We start from the raw sequence: 16232 nt of genomic DNA, 5'->3' as shown, positions 1-16232 counted from the left end.
AGAGGTGAGTTCAATCGTGTGGGATTACTTATACTCTACATTTCTACAAAGAGCAGACAAAGATAGTAGGCTGGGAATGGAGTACTTTCTTAACTAAGCAAGTGTTATCTGAAGCCATCTCTATGCCTTGAACACTGTATACACTAGGAGACCATGGAACCTTTCTTCTGACAGAAGTAGGTAGGACTGTGAAAAACTATTTCACTACCCAGGCTAGAGAAATGACATTCTTTATTTTCTTGACTATAACCAGAACTTGTCAACCTTTATGATGGCAAATAGAGATTCAGCCACTGACTTATTCAACCTTTCAGATTCTTCTATGGGTTTTGTTTTATTTTCCAAATTTCTCTCCCCATGGCACATGAGAGCTACCATTCTAATTCCACTCTCTGTTTCTATGACTTCAATATTTTCAGATTCCACATTAGAGAGATCATTGATTATTTATCATCCTCTGACTGGCATATTTTACAAACATAATGCCCTTAAGGTTCATCCGCATTATTGAAATTTCAGAATTCTCTCCATTCATTTGGCTGAATCATACTTCATTGTATATATACCACAAACTTAAAATCAGTTTTTTGCCCATAGACAGCTGGGTTGTTTCCATGTTTGGGCTATTGTGAATGATACTGCTCTACTGTTTTCTCTACTAGTTGTACCAATTTACGTTCCTACCAACCTTGCACAGGATTTCTCCTTTCTTCACATCCTTACAAACACTGTATCTTATCTTTTTTATCTTGGCCATCTCAACACATGTGACATAACATTTCATTATCATTTAATTTAAATTTTCCTCATGACTACTGAAGTTGAGCACATATTTAGAAATTTGTCCATGTGTTCTTCAGAGAAATGTTTACTGAGGTCTTATGCCAATTTTAAAACAAGAACATTAGCTTTTTTTGAGTTGTATGGGTTTCTTAAATATTTTGGACATGAACCCAATATCTGATATATAACTTGCAAGTATTTTGTTCCATGTGTCATCTTTTCATTTTGTTGCTTGTTTCCTTTACTATGCAGAAGCTTTTTAGTTTTACATACTCCAAACTATTTATGTCTGCTTTTGGTGCCTGTGTTTTTGGTGTCATTTAAAGCCTCAAGTATTGTGCCATATCAAGTTTGTACATCTGAGAAGACTGAAGGTCTCCAGTGCTGTCCAATATAAACATAAAGTGACCCACATATATGTAAGATTGAACTTACTTTCTAATAGTCACCGAAATCAAATAAAGTAAAATGAGACTAATTTTAACTCACAAAATTTTATTTCAACATATAATGCCACATTTTTTAAAAAATTGATAATATAGTCTATTTAGAAAGTAAGCTAGGGATCAGAGAGGAAATTTACCTCCCCAAGGTAGGGGAGGGGGGCAAAGCTAAGAAAAACACAGCAGCCATATACCAATGAATACATGGCCTAGCCAGTGCTTAACAAAAACAGTTGCCATATTCCACATTTTAAAGACTCTCAATAGATAAGTTAAATTTTCTTTTTCTCTCTGTGCCTTCAAAAGTCAGTGTGAATTTTATACTCAGTCCACATCTTCCTTGACATAATCCCCATTTCAGTGACTGAGTAGCCACTTCTGGCTCGTGGACACTCTATTGGACAGCTCAGGTATGGAGACTGTGGCTACTTCATATCAAAGCTTCATAGTGAATCACATCCTTCGCTCTAACTAGTATTTCAGATATCGAGATCCAGGGCCCTGAGTCATTTATATCTGCACTTGTGATGCATCTTTATTTCTAAGTGCTAGTGATTAAAATAGTAGGCAGTAATAGTTTTATGCAAGTAAAGATAAAAGTGTCCTAGAAACCATTAGCTATTCAACTCATGGAAATTTTCATACTGGGCTCATTTTTCCCTCAGACATTGGCCACGGAGGACCACTTCAAAGATGCAAGTTGATGCTATGTCTGCCAGAATTATCTTGAAAATCCCATGCGACTGAAGTGTGGGAACATCTGCTGCCTCCGGTGCACAGACACCCTGCAGAAGCAGCCTAACGGGGAAGGTGTGCTGTGCCTCTTCTGTCCTGTGGTCTCTCAGAATAAGGACATCAGGCCCATCTCCCAGCTGGGGAAGGTAGGTCAAGGAACTAGAGTCCCAGCTGAAAGCTGCTCTGCAGATGAATCCAAAGATGAAGAAATTCAGAGGTAAGAAATCTGTGCAGCCTGTCCTCAACTTATAAAGGGCCCTGGAGAAAGCAGCTTGCAAATTTTGTCCATTACATCTTAGCATTAGCTAACCTCTGCAAGCTACAATTTTTATGTTCCCCAAAAACAGCTGTTTGCACTGCTCAGTACAGGTTTCCAAAGACTCTGTGGCAACTTATAATAATTATAAGAGCAAAGTAGTTTTTTCCTTCATGTATCTTATGCATCAAAAAGGCAAAATTTTATTGAAATATTCAGTAATTGAACCAGGCATGGTGGCTGGTTCCTGTAATCCCAACACTTTGGGAAATTGAGGTGGAAGGATTGTTTAGGCCCAGGATTTTGAGACCAGTCTGAGTAATAGAGTGAGACCTTGTCTCTAAAAGCAAAACAAACAAACAAACAAACATCAATAACTTAAGAAAAAAAACTTCTACTATGACCACAGTGAATTTGTTGCAATTATTAATATATTTCATGCATTCTCTACATAAAATTTGACCTAATCATGGGGCCGGGGAATATTCACAGAAAAATTTTGATTTGAGTAAAAAAGTGGAATACACAAGTGAAAGTGAATAAAATATTTGGGTCTTTTTAGTGGGGAAAAAAAAGCAGGAGTGACCACTGTGTGTTTTTGCTGAACTACTAGTTTTTTTCTCCACAGTGGACATGATTTTGGATGTGGACTCAGCCAACGACCACCTCATCATCTCTGATGACCTGAGAAAGGTCCGTTGTGAGTGTTTCAGACACAACAGGGAGGAGCATGCTGAGAGGTTCAACCCTACCCTGTGTATCCTGAGCACCCCTCAGTTCACATCTGGTAGCCATTACTGGGAAGTGTGCGTGGACACAAGCAATGTCTGGGATGTCGGTGTTTGCAAAGCATCTGTGAACCAGCAAGGAGCAATCTCACTCTTCAGAGTTCAGCTTCTAACAGTGGGTCAGAGGGCAGGACCCTACCTCTGGGCCAGCACCAGGACTCTGACTCCTCTCTGGGTGGGCCCCCGGGTGCACCATGTGGGGATTTTCCTGGATATGGATATCGGGTCCTTTCCTTTTATAACCTTAGGGCTGGGTCCCATGTTTTTACATTCCCACCAAAATTTCTGCTCCTGAGCCACTGCGTCCATTTTTTGCTCGTGTAGATGTGACTTGTGATGATCAAGCATATCTGAATGTGTGTCCTGGGATGAATTAGACCATTTTCAATTCTGCAATTCAGAGTCATTTATATCTGCACTTGTGATGCATCTTTATTTTTAAGTGCTAGTGACTTATCTTGAAAATCCCATGTGACTGAAGTGTGGGTATGTCTGCTGCCTCCGGTGCATCGACTCCCTGCAGAAGGAGCCCAACAGGGAAGGTGTACTGTGCCCCTTCTGCCCTGGTCTCTCAGAAGAAGGACATCAGGCCCATCTCCCACCTGGGCAAGGCATATCAACCTTTAGACATACATCTAAAGGAAATGGGTTGTATGCTCATGACCAAAGCTGAGAAATTGCTGCTTGGTACCCTTACGGTAAAAAGTATAGAAGATAAATATTTGTTTTTCAATAAACTATGAATAGTGATTATATTGATTAGGAAATTATTCCATATCAGATATGAGGTAGCATCATGTTTTTAGAACTTGTGTGTACATTTCTGTTCCATTAAATATTTTAAGTTTGCAGATTAATTTGCAGGTGTTTTTCCTTTTTATTTCTATAAGATTAATTCAAAGTGTTATGAGGATATAAACTATATAATGATGTAAATGTGACCCACCAGATTGATTTATAAATGATCAAAATCCATAACCAATAAAAACAGGAAGGAAGCCGGGCTCAGTGGCTCAGCCTATAATCCCGCGCCTTTGGGAGGCTGAAGTGAGTGGATTGCCTGAGCCCACAGGTTCGAGACCCACCTGGGCAACTTGGCGAGACCTCATCTCTACAATAAATCAAAATTAGCTGGGCGTGGTAGCGCACACCTGTAGTTCCAGCGACTCGGAAGGCTGAGGCGGAAGAATCGCCAGAGCCCAGCAGGTCGAGGCTGCGGTGGCTGGGAGCGGACACTGTACTCCAGTTTGGGTGACAGAGTGAGACTCCAACTCAAAACAAAACAAAAAAAACCAGGAAGGAATGTGTGTGCATTTGTGTTCATTTTTTACCAGAAACTAGACACCACACATTATCTCAGATGCATGTTGAACATTCACCGGGGTAGACACATGTGGTCACAGACACACCACATGGACATTAAAACTGAAATAGTATGCACCCTGTTCTCTATGGCCAACAGAATTAAATTAGAAATTGACAACAAGAAATTCATAAAATAGTAAACCCTCACATGTATAAACATGACATGACCACTTGTAAAGAAATACAGATTAGAGGTGACATGATAGGAGTTGCAAAATAATCTGAGTTGAGTGAACTCCATTTCACAAGATGGGCAGATGCTACTGCAGCTCAGAGGAAAACTGACAGGAAAAAACACAAGGTGGGAGGGGGAAATTCCCTCATCAAGGCCTCAGCTCCAGCTGAGGAATTCAAGGACAAATTAAACAGAAGGAAGAAAGTAACTGCAGTGGCAATCAATAGAACTATAAATGTAAAAACATAATGTCAAGTTTAAAAGTTATGAAATGGTGTTCCAGGACCACTGTAGTGAATCTTTAGCTATAGTGAGACAGAGAGTGAGGGAGAATTAAGGGAATGAGGGAGGAGGGGGGAAATGTGCAGAGCGGAAGAGAGAGAGAGACAGAAGAGGGTGTGGAGAAGGAGAAAGATGGAGAAAGAGGGGAGGAGGGGTGACAGAGAGAGGTGGGGGAGAAGAGAGACAGAAAAAGAGACAGAGACCTGAAAATTAATCACAAAAGCGCAAGGGAGGGATCAGCAGTCATGGGGCACTGCTGGTGTTGGGGGGTGCAGGGTACTTAACATAAAGGTACCTGCTCCTAAATGAGGAGCAGTGAGGACCAGCTGGAGACCCAAACGTCACCTGCAGTAGATTATTAACCCTGACTGGTAAGCCACATCTCTACAATAATATTATTAATAAAATAAAAACATAAATTTAAAAATTTCATAGAATGAGGACATAAAGTAAATATTTTTGAACTTCTAGGCAATGTGTTTTATATAAAACGTTCTTACCAAATAATAAAAAAGGTCAAAAAAGATTAGTTTATAGACTGAAAAAGTTATGAGCTAAGGTAAATCCTGAGGAAAACCTTTTGTGTTTCTGTGTAGGCTATGTGCACGTTGTATATAGAGACTGAAGTATGTCCAGTGATGTCCTAGGCCCTCACACTTATTCACCACCCACTCCCTGACTCACCCAGACCAGCCTCCAGTCCCCAGGCCCCCTTTCATGGCAAATGCCCTGTTCAGGTGCACAATTCATCTTTATTCCATTTGCCATGTTTAGAGACACACATGCTCACCACTCTGCATGGTGGCCTACGGGACTCAGCAGAGTGACACACTGGGCAGGGCTGGACCCCAGGAGCAACTGTCTGCACTACGACATCCAGGGGTGTAGGAGGCACTGCCATCTAGGTCCAAGTTCACTCTATGATGTTCACACAGTGACCAAATGACCTCATGGTACACGTCCCAGAGTACATCACTGTCATTAAGTGATGCACGACTGTGCACGTGGAAGGACACATCATGTAACCTGTTGAGATCAGCTTTTCCACTCAGTGTGATCCAACCAAGCCACTGTGTGTAACAATAGTTCATTCCTTCTCATTGCCAAGTTGTGGTCCATGTTATGGATTGGATCACATTTTAATCTTTCACCCATTTGAGGACATTTGAGGTATTTCCAGTTTGGGGTCATTGCAAATAAAGCTACTTTGAAAATTTGTGTGCAGTCTCTTGTCTGATCAGTTTCTATTTCTCTGAGATAAAATGCCTAGAAGTACATTGCTAGACTGCATAGTAAGTGTATGTTCAATTTTATGGGAAACAAACTGTTTTAGGCATAGCTGTACCCACATTATCTTTTAAGCATTCCTCAAAGTTTTTTTCTGACATTATAAAATGTGATCTGTAGTTAGTGGTTTTTACAATTCAGGTCCACTGGTGAATATTGCTAGACTACCTGGGTTCCTGAATGCATTGCCAAAATTTTCCGTTGGGATAATAGAAATAGGACTGAGTTAGACCTTAGGTTTTTGGCTGAAGATTAGGAAAAGGAAGGTTGAAGGGAAGGGTGGGTTTCCATTTAACGTTCATGTAAAACATTTGAAAGAACTGGACTCAAGTTTGACTCCATAGCTTGAGATCCCAATTTGTCGAGGGAGCTGTAATTGGGATGCTGGTAGAGTGAGGTAGAGAATTGAAGGGAAAGGGACATGTGTGATTCAGGGTAGGGGCTGAGACCAGCAGGGTAAAACAGTCTTCAGAACAGCAGCTGTGGCGGTGAGACAGGCCATGATACTTAATAGCTTGTCCAGCTCCTGTTTTTATAACAAGATTATATTTGGGTCACTAAGAAACTCTAAAACCTACGCAACTTGAATAAATGCTCCCCCTCACCCCTGGGGCCATCCTGGACACAGTAGCTCCAAATGCTTAGAAATGGGGCATTGTAAATATTGTGTAGGGTTTGGAAAAATTATCAAAAGATGCCCAGTTTCACTCCCTCTTCTTAAGAAGGGATAAAAAGAAATGCTTTTTTTGAGATCACATAAATCTCACACTTTTCCTGCAGTTTAGGGGGAAGTAACCCTTACCCCATGGGACACTCTCATAAAATTGTTAGTGGGGATGGAGGGGAAGGGGAAGGGAACAAAAACTGGTTAAGCTGTATGTAGAGCAGGGTGAATGTTTTTTATTTTTATTTATTTTTACAATTTTTCCTCTACCCTCATTCTTATCATCATTAGTTGGAGTCTCTCTGTCACCCAGGCTAGAGTGCTGTGGCACACTTGTGGCCACCCCAGCATCAACCTTCTGGACTCCAGCGATCCTTCTGCCTCAGTCTTCCAAGTAGTCAGAACTACAGGCATGCAATAACATGTCCAGCTCATTTTTAAAATTTATTGTAGAGACGAGGTCTCGCCAAGTTGCCTGGGCTTGTCTCGAACCCACAGGCTCAGGCAATCCACTAGCCTTGGCTTCCCAATGTGCTGGCATTACAGAAAAAAGAGATTTAAGATGAGGGCTTTCTTTCAAGGGCTTCCTAGAGATAGCTTTTGATGACTCTCCCTAGACAAAAAACCCCAAAGGGATCATGGCTAATTCTGTCCAATTTGTTACTCCACAATGGTCATGGATAAAAAAAAAAAAATCATGCTTCACATTTTTTTTCTAATGCATTTTAACCTTTTATTACTTCATATAATCCTTTTAATACTCTTGTGAGACAGTGTAGGAATTTTATAAAGAAAGTGGTTGACTTGATCATAATCACAAAACTCAATTAAATGGGAAACCTTAATCGCAATTTTCCTGGACTGACATGGTGATAGCTTCTATTAAACACATTTTATGTAGAATATGGTTAAAGGACTTGCCCAGAAACTGTAGTTGATATTTATACAGTCATAACTCTTGTGGGAAATTTGAAAAATATTGAATACCAATGCAAATTAGGCTTCATTGAACCTGGCCTATCACCAATTTCTCTGCCTTCCTTTCCAGCCCAAGACTGAGATACAAAAAGCAGATTGGTGTTTTTTTCTCGTACAGCCTTCAGCAACCTTTGGGTTTCTGCACTCACATTACTTTCAGGAAGCCTGAAGAAATACAGACAGAAAATTCTGTTAATACTAGCTAATCAGTGTTATTCATCAGTGACATCATGACTTGGTTGCATCAGTGCCTAATTCCCCATGTGTCATCATCCTTTGGGCATTCTTGGGAGTTTCTCATGCCACCTCTATGGAAAAAAGAAAATCTGCTCTCAAGCAAAGTCCTAAGACAGAGATTTTTTTCCCCACCAAGTATTAAAGCCTAAGGCAAGAATTGCACTGGGAGAACTGTTTTCAGTAGTATCAGTATAACCATTGTAACTGCTCACTATTTTACATGCACATATCATTGCATCCTCATGACAGATGATGCCATTAATGACTCTATGGACACCAAGGCTGATGGTCAATGTTTTCAACCAAAATACGTTTAACATAGCCAGAGAATATAGGTGCCTGTGCTCACAGAGTTGGGTACAGCTTATCCAAATCAAGGAGGGGATTCATAGTCAATTTCTGTGTATTTTGTGCCCCCTATGTATGCAAGTTCCTAATTAGCAGGTAGGTACAAAAACATCTCTAACCTACAACATGCAAGGAAAAATATCCCTGCCACTGTAAGTCTTGATTCTAGTGGAAGCAGTTGGACAATAGACAGGATACATGAAGTGGTACTTTCAGAGATGAGGACAGCCCTCAAGGAAAATAAAGGTACATAAGTGATTTGGAAAGTTTGCAATTTTGGGGGTATTTCTTTATATCAGTAAGTTTGATTTCATATTCATATCATGAAAAAATATCATTAGAAAAGGAATAGGGAAAATAACTCATAGTAGGGTCCCAAGAACATTGAATCTGTGATCTTATATGCCTAATCCTGATTTATACACCACATCTTTAAAATAAATTTTTTAAAAAGAGATCTAAAATAAATATTCCCATTCTCCATTTGAGAAAATGGAAGGTAAGTGGGAAATGAATTTCCTTGCCTTTACTTGATCAATCGGTCAATCTATGATGTATATACTTTGTGTATAATTAAATGGTCAGTAACCCAAATGTTGCTTTCCTTTAAGAAAATAAGACAAGTAGAAATGGGATGCTAGATATTACCAGAAGTTTCTATCTAGGTGGACAAAATGGGAATGGAGATTGTGACAGGAGCTTCTAAGATGGCTTCCAATGATCTTCTCTTTGTTTTGGTCACACCCTTGTCACACACTTCCCTTGAGTATAGGTGGAACCTAAAATTTCCTTCAAATCAATAGGCAAAACTGATGCGAAGTCTCTTGCTTGAGGAGTTTACAAAATGATTGTGTCTGCCTTGCTAACAAACTCACTCTATTGCCTGGCAAAATCTGATGAAGAGAGTTGTGTTAGAAAGGTTCATTTGGCAAGGAAATTGGGGTCAGTGCCAGCCAACAGTCATCTCAGCGCTGAGACCCCCAACTCTACAGCCCTACAGGAACTGAATTTCACCAACAACCTCATGATCTGAGAAGCAGATGGATTTCTATCTATCCCAGTTACACCTTGAGATATGATCTCAGCCCTAGATGTCATCTTGGCTGTGGCCTCGCAAGAGATGCTGATAAGGACAACCAAATAAGCTGTGACTGGAGTCTTGAGACTCACATAGACTGTGAGATAGTATGTGTGGTTTAAGCCATACGTTGGTGGTAAGTTATGTGGCAAATAATAAGCTAATGGAGAAAGGAAGAGTTTTGTTTTTGTTTTCTTTATGAGAATAAATTTGATGTATTTGGAAATGCAAAATGGCAGACTGAGAACTGGCCATTTTCCTTCTCTTTATTCCCGCTTAGTGACAAAGTTTCACTCTGTTATCCAGGCTGGAATGCAGTGGCACAATCATGACTTACTTCAACCTCCAACTACTGGGCTCAAGTGACCCTCCTACCTCAGCCTCCTGAGTAGCTGGGACTACAGGTATGTGCCACCACTCCTGGCTATTTGTAAAATTATTTTTGTAGAGAAGAGGTCTCACTATGTTGCCTAGGTTGGTCTCAAACCCGTAGCCTCAAGCGATCCTCCTGCCTCAGCCTCTCAAAGTGCTGGAACTATAGGTATAAGCCACTTCACCTGGCTCATTTTTCTTTTCTAGTAGTGAAGGACATACCCAAACAAGAAAAACAATAGAAAATATTTAAATATAAAATATAGGATTATGTTTTTCTGTATCAAGTACAGCAGGCAATATCAATCATCAGTTTTTACTCACCAATGGCTACATACTTGGCTTTAAGAACTCAACATACCTTCTCAAGATCCCAGCAGGGAAGACCACTCTGCTCATTTTTTTTAGGTGTTGGAAACCGGCAATGGATTTCATCACCATCTCACAAGTCCTAGGACCATCTCAATACAGAATTTTCTCCATGACCAAGGAAAATAGCATCCAACTTACCCAATTTCTTCAAGCATGCAATCTGGGTGTCCCAAGCTCTCTAGGAGCTTTGCAATTCCTTCATCACCCAATTTATTGTTAAGCAGATTGAGTCTTTTCAGTGTTTTGTTGCTGATAAGAACATAGGCCAGTGACTCACAGCATGCACCCGTTAACATGTTCTCTTCCAGCCTGTAACGAGATGTGCAAGTAAAATGGGTCCCGATTCTTGGGGGCAAACAGCAGGCAGAGTAAACGCATGAGAACAGGATGTTTACAAACTACCTCCCTCACATGCTTTGGACAAAAGCATCTGGCATGCAACAGAGCACCATTTCAAACTCCAAGCTGTTATGCCTTATTTTTGTGTCCCAATACACTTCCTCTTGTACTTTCTATAGATTTTTTTTAATCATTTAAAAAATTTTATAGTAGATTCAGAGGATACACATGCATGTGCGTTACATGGACATGTTGGGTCTCAGGCACCCATTCTCCAGATAGTAAACATTGTGTTCAATAGGCAAATTTCTGGACCCTAAGCCCCTCCTCCCTTGCCTTCCCATTGGTGTCCCCAGTGTCTATTATTTCCATCTTTGTGACTATTTAGCTCCTGTCTATGTGTAAGATCATGTGGTGTTGAATTTTCTGTTTCTGACTTAGTTCATCTAGATTGTTGGTCCCCAGTTCCATCCATGTCCCTGCCAAGGACAGGACTCCATTCTTTTTTATGGCTGCTTAGTATTCCATGGTGTGGATGTACCATGATGCCTTCAGTTTTCCTATCCAGGAACCTACCCAATATTCTCCAACTTGCAGTTTGGGTGTCTCAAAGCGTGGCACAGCTGCTCCACTCCTGCATCGCCTATGTTATTGCTCCCAAGCTCCAGGCTCTTCAGGTTTTCATTACTAATAATAATCGAGGCAATATACTGACAGATTTCACCCGTAAAGAAACAACCACACAACCTACAAAAAACAAACACTAGAGTTATGATGTCCTGCCTCAAAAGTTTTGCATCACCAAGTGTCAAGTGCTCTTGGGTTCTGTCTCATGACCTTCATGAATGAGGGGCTCGTCACAGAGACAAGAGTGCAGTAGCATAATCATAGCTCACCACAGTCTTGACCTCATGGACTGAATAGCTGGGACTACAGGTACATGCTACAATGCCTGGTTATTTTATTTTTTATTATTTTTAGAGACTGAACCTTGCTATGTTGACTAGGCTAGTCTCAAATTCCCGGGCTCAAGCAATCCTCCTGCTTCAGTCTCCCAAATTCCTGTGGTTACAGGCTTAAGCCACTATGCCTGGCCTCATCTTTGTGATGCTGTAGAATTACCATAGGCAAACTCCTCCGAACATTTATCTTTCTGCCTTCCAGCACTCATGTCAAAACTCAACTGTATTTAGAAGATTAGTGTACTGTGGGGTTTTTTTTTTTAATCACAGAATTATGCTGAATGGTTCTTCCTTTCACTCAAATTAAGCAAATCCTTATCATTGTCTGTATTCTCCTGTGTGATCCACCATTTTGTTTTCCACATTAAAATTATGTACGCCCACAATCAGGCTTTCTCACCTTACCACGTTGGTCTTTCTGCCATGCTGTGAGCTCAATAGGATGCTTCTATGTTGCACCCCCACACTGCTATTCACTGTGCTTGGAAACCCCATGCAGGTGACCACCTGACTCAATCCTCAGTTCCTCCAATCTCGCTCAAATACTCCTTTGTCAACAATGTCACTCTGACTTGCTTTGCTTAGCAATGGGCACACTCCACCATCATCACTCTTGACTACACTCCCCACTCAAACTTAAATAAAAGGTGTTCATAGTGTTGCTTACTCTATGAGGCAGGGGTTGACAACCTTTTTTCGTAAAATGACATAATATCTTAGGCTTTATGGGCCACATACAGTCTCTGTCACAACAAGTCAAATTTGCCACTGTACCACAAAAACATTCAAAGATACCATGAACATGTATGGCTATGTTACAATAAAACTTTATTTATCAAAACAAGCAGAGGGCCAGATTTGGCCCTTGGGTGATGTAGTTTGCTGACCCCTGGCCTAACAAAACATTATTTTTGTCTTATTTATTTTCTATAACCCCTAGTACCAATTCAAGGTCCACTAATACATGGATATTTGTTTTGTTCATTGATGCATCCCTGCCACCTAGAACAGAGCCTGACATGTAATACATATTCAGTAATTATTTGTTGAATAATTAGATATCTAAACAGATCTCAGAAAATCCCATTTATTCTTCATTTAAACATTATGGAAGCTGGGCATGATGGAGCATGTCTGTAATACCAGCTATTCAAAGAGGTTGAAACAAGCTATTCAAAGAGGTTGAAACAGCTTGGGTCCAGGAATTTGAGACCAACCTGGGTAACATAGCAGGACCCTGTTTTTTAAATAACAAGTTATGGAACATTAGCAATGTGCCAACCACATCCACATGTTCAAACTTAGAAGAAAAGAAGGGGTAAAAAACAATGCAGGGAAGAAGTCCCTATCAAGGTTTAGGCAGGTAATAAACAAATGGATGGTTATATAGAAGGCTGACAAAAGTTGCGAATTTAGAGTTGACAGCACAATTCAGAAACTATAGTCTGTGAGCAAAATCAAGACAACTTTATGTTTCTGTAAATAACGCTGTATTGGAACACAGCCGCACCCATTTTTTCGATAAATTTGTTCATGCTCTCAAGACATGGAAAAGTTGAAAAATTATGACAGGAACCTTATGACCCACAAAGCCCCAAATATTGACATGGTCATCCCTGAGAATCATGCAAAGACTTACTCCAGCTCACGTAATGGACAGGTTGGAAGGAACAAGGGCAAACTCAAAGCCAGCATGCCACGATCTCGTAAGCAATTCACACTCAGGTCCAGATGGACCAGAGTCTTGCTGAACAAGAGGACTCTTCCGATGGGGTAGCAACAATCTGCGGTGAGACAGCAGAAGAGCAACCTACAGGGGTTCACAGATACGTCGGAAGGAAAGAGAGTCAATTGTGTAGTGTTACCCACTGGAGGAGGCATGTATGTGACCACCAACCCCAAAGCCACAAGCGCTTCTGTGCCTCTGTGGCCCCCCAGCCAGAGCCTCTGCCTGTGACTGTCCTCTTGGGAAAAGGAGATTGAAAAAGGCCTGGAAACAATGCAGAAGGTGAAAGACGGAATGGATGATATGGAATGGGGCATGAGAAAATTCAAATCATCCCTTCCACTCGCCGGATAATCTCCTAGGACTTCACTTCTGTGATGTGGTTTCTGTCATCGCTTGGTAGACGGTTGGTTAAGTTTAATCCAAAAAAAGTATTTCAGTTTACAATTTCTGCCCTGCTCAAAGAGTCACCTTGCTGCTCATAAGTGAATGTTGGAGTTGTTTTAAATGAGAAGAGAGGAAAATGGGAAGACAGCATCCACAGAGGAAGCTTGAGTCAACCCATTTTGGCCACCCCAGTTTTGCTTGTTCAGCTTAATTTGTTGCCAGTATGTGAACATTAGCTCCACTCTACTCTGAATTTTCATCACTATCTTTTAAGAAGTTGGAAATAGCCACGCTGTATCTTGTTCCCATGTGGGGAAAAGCAGACTGGGCCAGAGTTGGCAAAGGACAGGCAGCAGGCCAAACCCTGCTCTCAGCCTGATTTTTGTCAGCCCTGAGCTAGGAATGGTTTTTATACTCTTAAATGATAAAAAAAAATCTAAAAAAGGAGAACAAGGCAGCTAAACCTGTAATCTCAGCATTTTGGGAGGCTGAGGTAAAAGGATTGCTTGGGTCCAAGAGTTTGAGACCAGCCTGGGCAACACAGTGAGATCTCTTCTCTAGAAAACAATAAAAAATTCACCAGGCATAGTGGCTGGTGCCTATAGTCCCAGTTAATTGGGAGACTGAGGCAGGAGGATCTTCTGAGCCTAGGAGGTCAAGGCTACAGTGAACTATGCTCATGCCACTGTACTCCAGCCTGGGCAACAGGATGGCATGTCCCCTCACCAACTCTGAGAAAGAGTGAGAGAGATAGAGAGAAATCTCAATGTTTTGTTGGAATATAGCCATACACATTCATTTATTTGCTATCTACAGCATTTTCTTCCTGCAACAGGACAACTGAGGGGTCACCACAGTGACCAAGACTGTATAGCTCATGAAACCTAAAATATTACCATCCTGCTCTTTACAGAAAAACTTCGCCAAGTCCTGGGTCACATCCCTTCCCTTTAAACATGGCACGTGGGTCCTATTGGCTACAAGGGTCCACTCACCTTTTCATCCATCGACTATGTTTGCCTGGTCCCTGAAGGTCCTGCCTCTTCCCATCAAGTGATGTTGAAGAAATCCAAGGTAATCTTGACATCACTTCTGCTAACTTTTTAATGTATTTATTTAGACTGTTCTATGTATAGTTCTGGTTAGACCAGAATATCAGGAGACTGCATTTTAAATACAGCAATATAATTTTATAATGTTATATAAAATTTAAGATTTCAGTTGTTCTGAATACTAAACTGAATGACCCTATGAGATTTAATAAGCTGTTACCCTATTGCCAATATTTACATTCACATGTAATATTCATTAATGTTGTCATACATATGCGTTGTCAAGTTCTTCCATTTGTTTCTCAAGAGAGTATAGCAAGTCCCCTACGTATGAACCTTCAAGTGGCAAACCTTCAAAGATGCAAACATGTGTTCATGCACCCAATCACGTAAGTCAGTTCACATGTCTGGTGTACATTGACACATGCATGCAGCCTCTAAACGAGGTTGTGCTTTTGTGTACTTTACTGTATAGTACTACATAGAGCACAGCAGTATAGTATTATTTGCATGAAAAGTACTATAAACCTATTACAGAACAGCGCAGTATAGCCCATTGTGTTAGCTGAGCACTTAGGTTCACTCTGTTGCACTTATGAACGTGCTCTCAGAACAGAATTCTTTCTTATGTAGGGAACTCACTGTATTTCCTAGAGATAAAATATCTGGGTAAGAGTATAATATCACTCTTAAATTATAGAGCATTTAAAACACAAAGAGCTGGACAATACAACAGTGTGCCCCAAATACCTGTCATCCAGTCCTAAAAATGATCAATCTGTGGAGTGTGTTGTCTATTCTGTGTCTCACCCACTTCTCTCCAGCTACATTTTGAAACAAACACTAGACATCACATTTTGATCTGTAAATATTTCTGGATATATTTCTAAATGGTAAAATATATTTTTATATAATACTGTCATTACACCTAAAGTAATTTTAATATAGATTTAATCACTTAAGTTTTGTTCAATATTGAATTTGTGTGAGAAGAAATCAAATATCTGCTTTTATCTACTTTCAATGAATTCTAGATGAGGATTATAGATTTTTTTGTTTACTAATTAGAGTTCTCAAAATTTTAAGTATATTAATTGGGCTTTCTTTGACACAAGAAATATGGGCAATATTCTTATCTGTATAGCAACTTCTGATTAGCATTTAAAATTATGTATAAAAGCAAAAACTAAGAATAAGCAAATGGAATGCCCTGTAAAACTTTTTAGAAACCATCACTGTCAACTCCTTGGGTTATGATTTTCCAGCTATCAGATTTGGTCATGACCATAAACTTAACCTTTACCAGACCTTTCCCTCATGCTACTTTGATTTTTTCACTGCTTTTAGGCATAGAAATGCCTTACCTGACATGTACCTCACATCCCTATAATAATAATAATAAAAAGAATTAAGGATACCTTCTTTTATAATATACAATTAGTTCATATTGACAATCACTCATGGGAGGGGTGAAATATATCCTAGACCTATCTGAGATTTTAAAAGCAATTCTATACTTATGTAGCACAAATAGGAATTCATGATGTCACCCCACAATCAAATATGAATAGTTGTATAGAAAAACACAGAAATGAAAAATATA

At 40.1% G+C, this 16232-nt stretch overlaps 1 protein-coding gene across 1 annotated transcript in view; it reads right to left on the bottom strand.

Annotated features, from left to right (window-relative positions):
* Window positions 1–7719: 7719 nt before the first annotated feature.
* The window catches only part of NLRP11 (NLR family pyrin domain containing 11), a 30381-nt gene continuing 21868 nt past the window's right edge, over window positions 7720–16232 (bottom strand). Inside the window, exons 6-9 of the mRNA XM_008050060.1 lie at window positions 13104–13274; window positions 11079–11249; window positions 10302–10472; window positions 7720–7921 (exon numbers count right to left, since the gene is read on the bottom strand). Of these exons, the coding sequence (XP_008048251.1) occupies window positions 7720–7921; window positions 10302–10472; window positions 11079–11249; window positions 13104–13274 (715 nt within the window). The remainder of the gene's footprint in view (window positions 7922–10301; window positions 10473–11078; window positions 11250–13103; window positions 13275–16232) is intronic.

This window comes from Carlito syrichta, unplaced genomic scaffold (assembly GCF_000164805.1).
Source record: "Carlito syrichta isolate Samal-C Ts95f unplaced genomic scaffold, Tarsius_syrichta-2.0.1 Scaffold57721, whole genome shotgun sequence".
Classification (NCBI taxonomy): domain Eukaryota; kingdom Metazoa; phylum Chordata; class Mammalia; order Primates; family Tarsiidae; genus Carlito; species Carlito syrichta.
The sequence above is the reverse complement of the archived record's forward strand: the minus strand, read 5'-3'. Positions and strand labels throughout refer to the sequence as shown.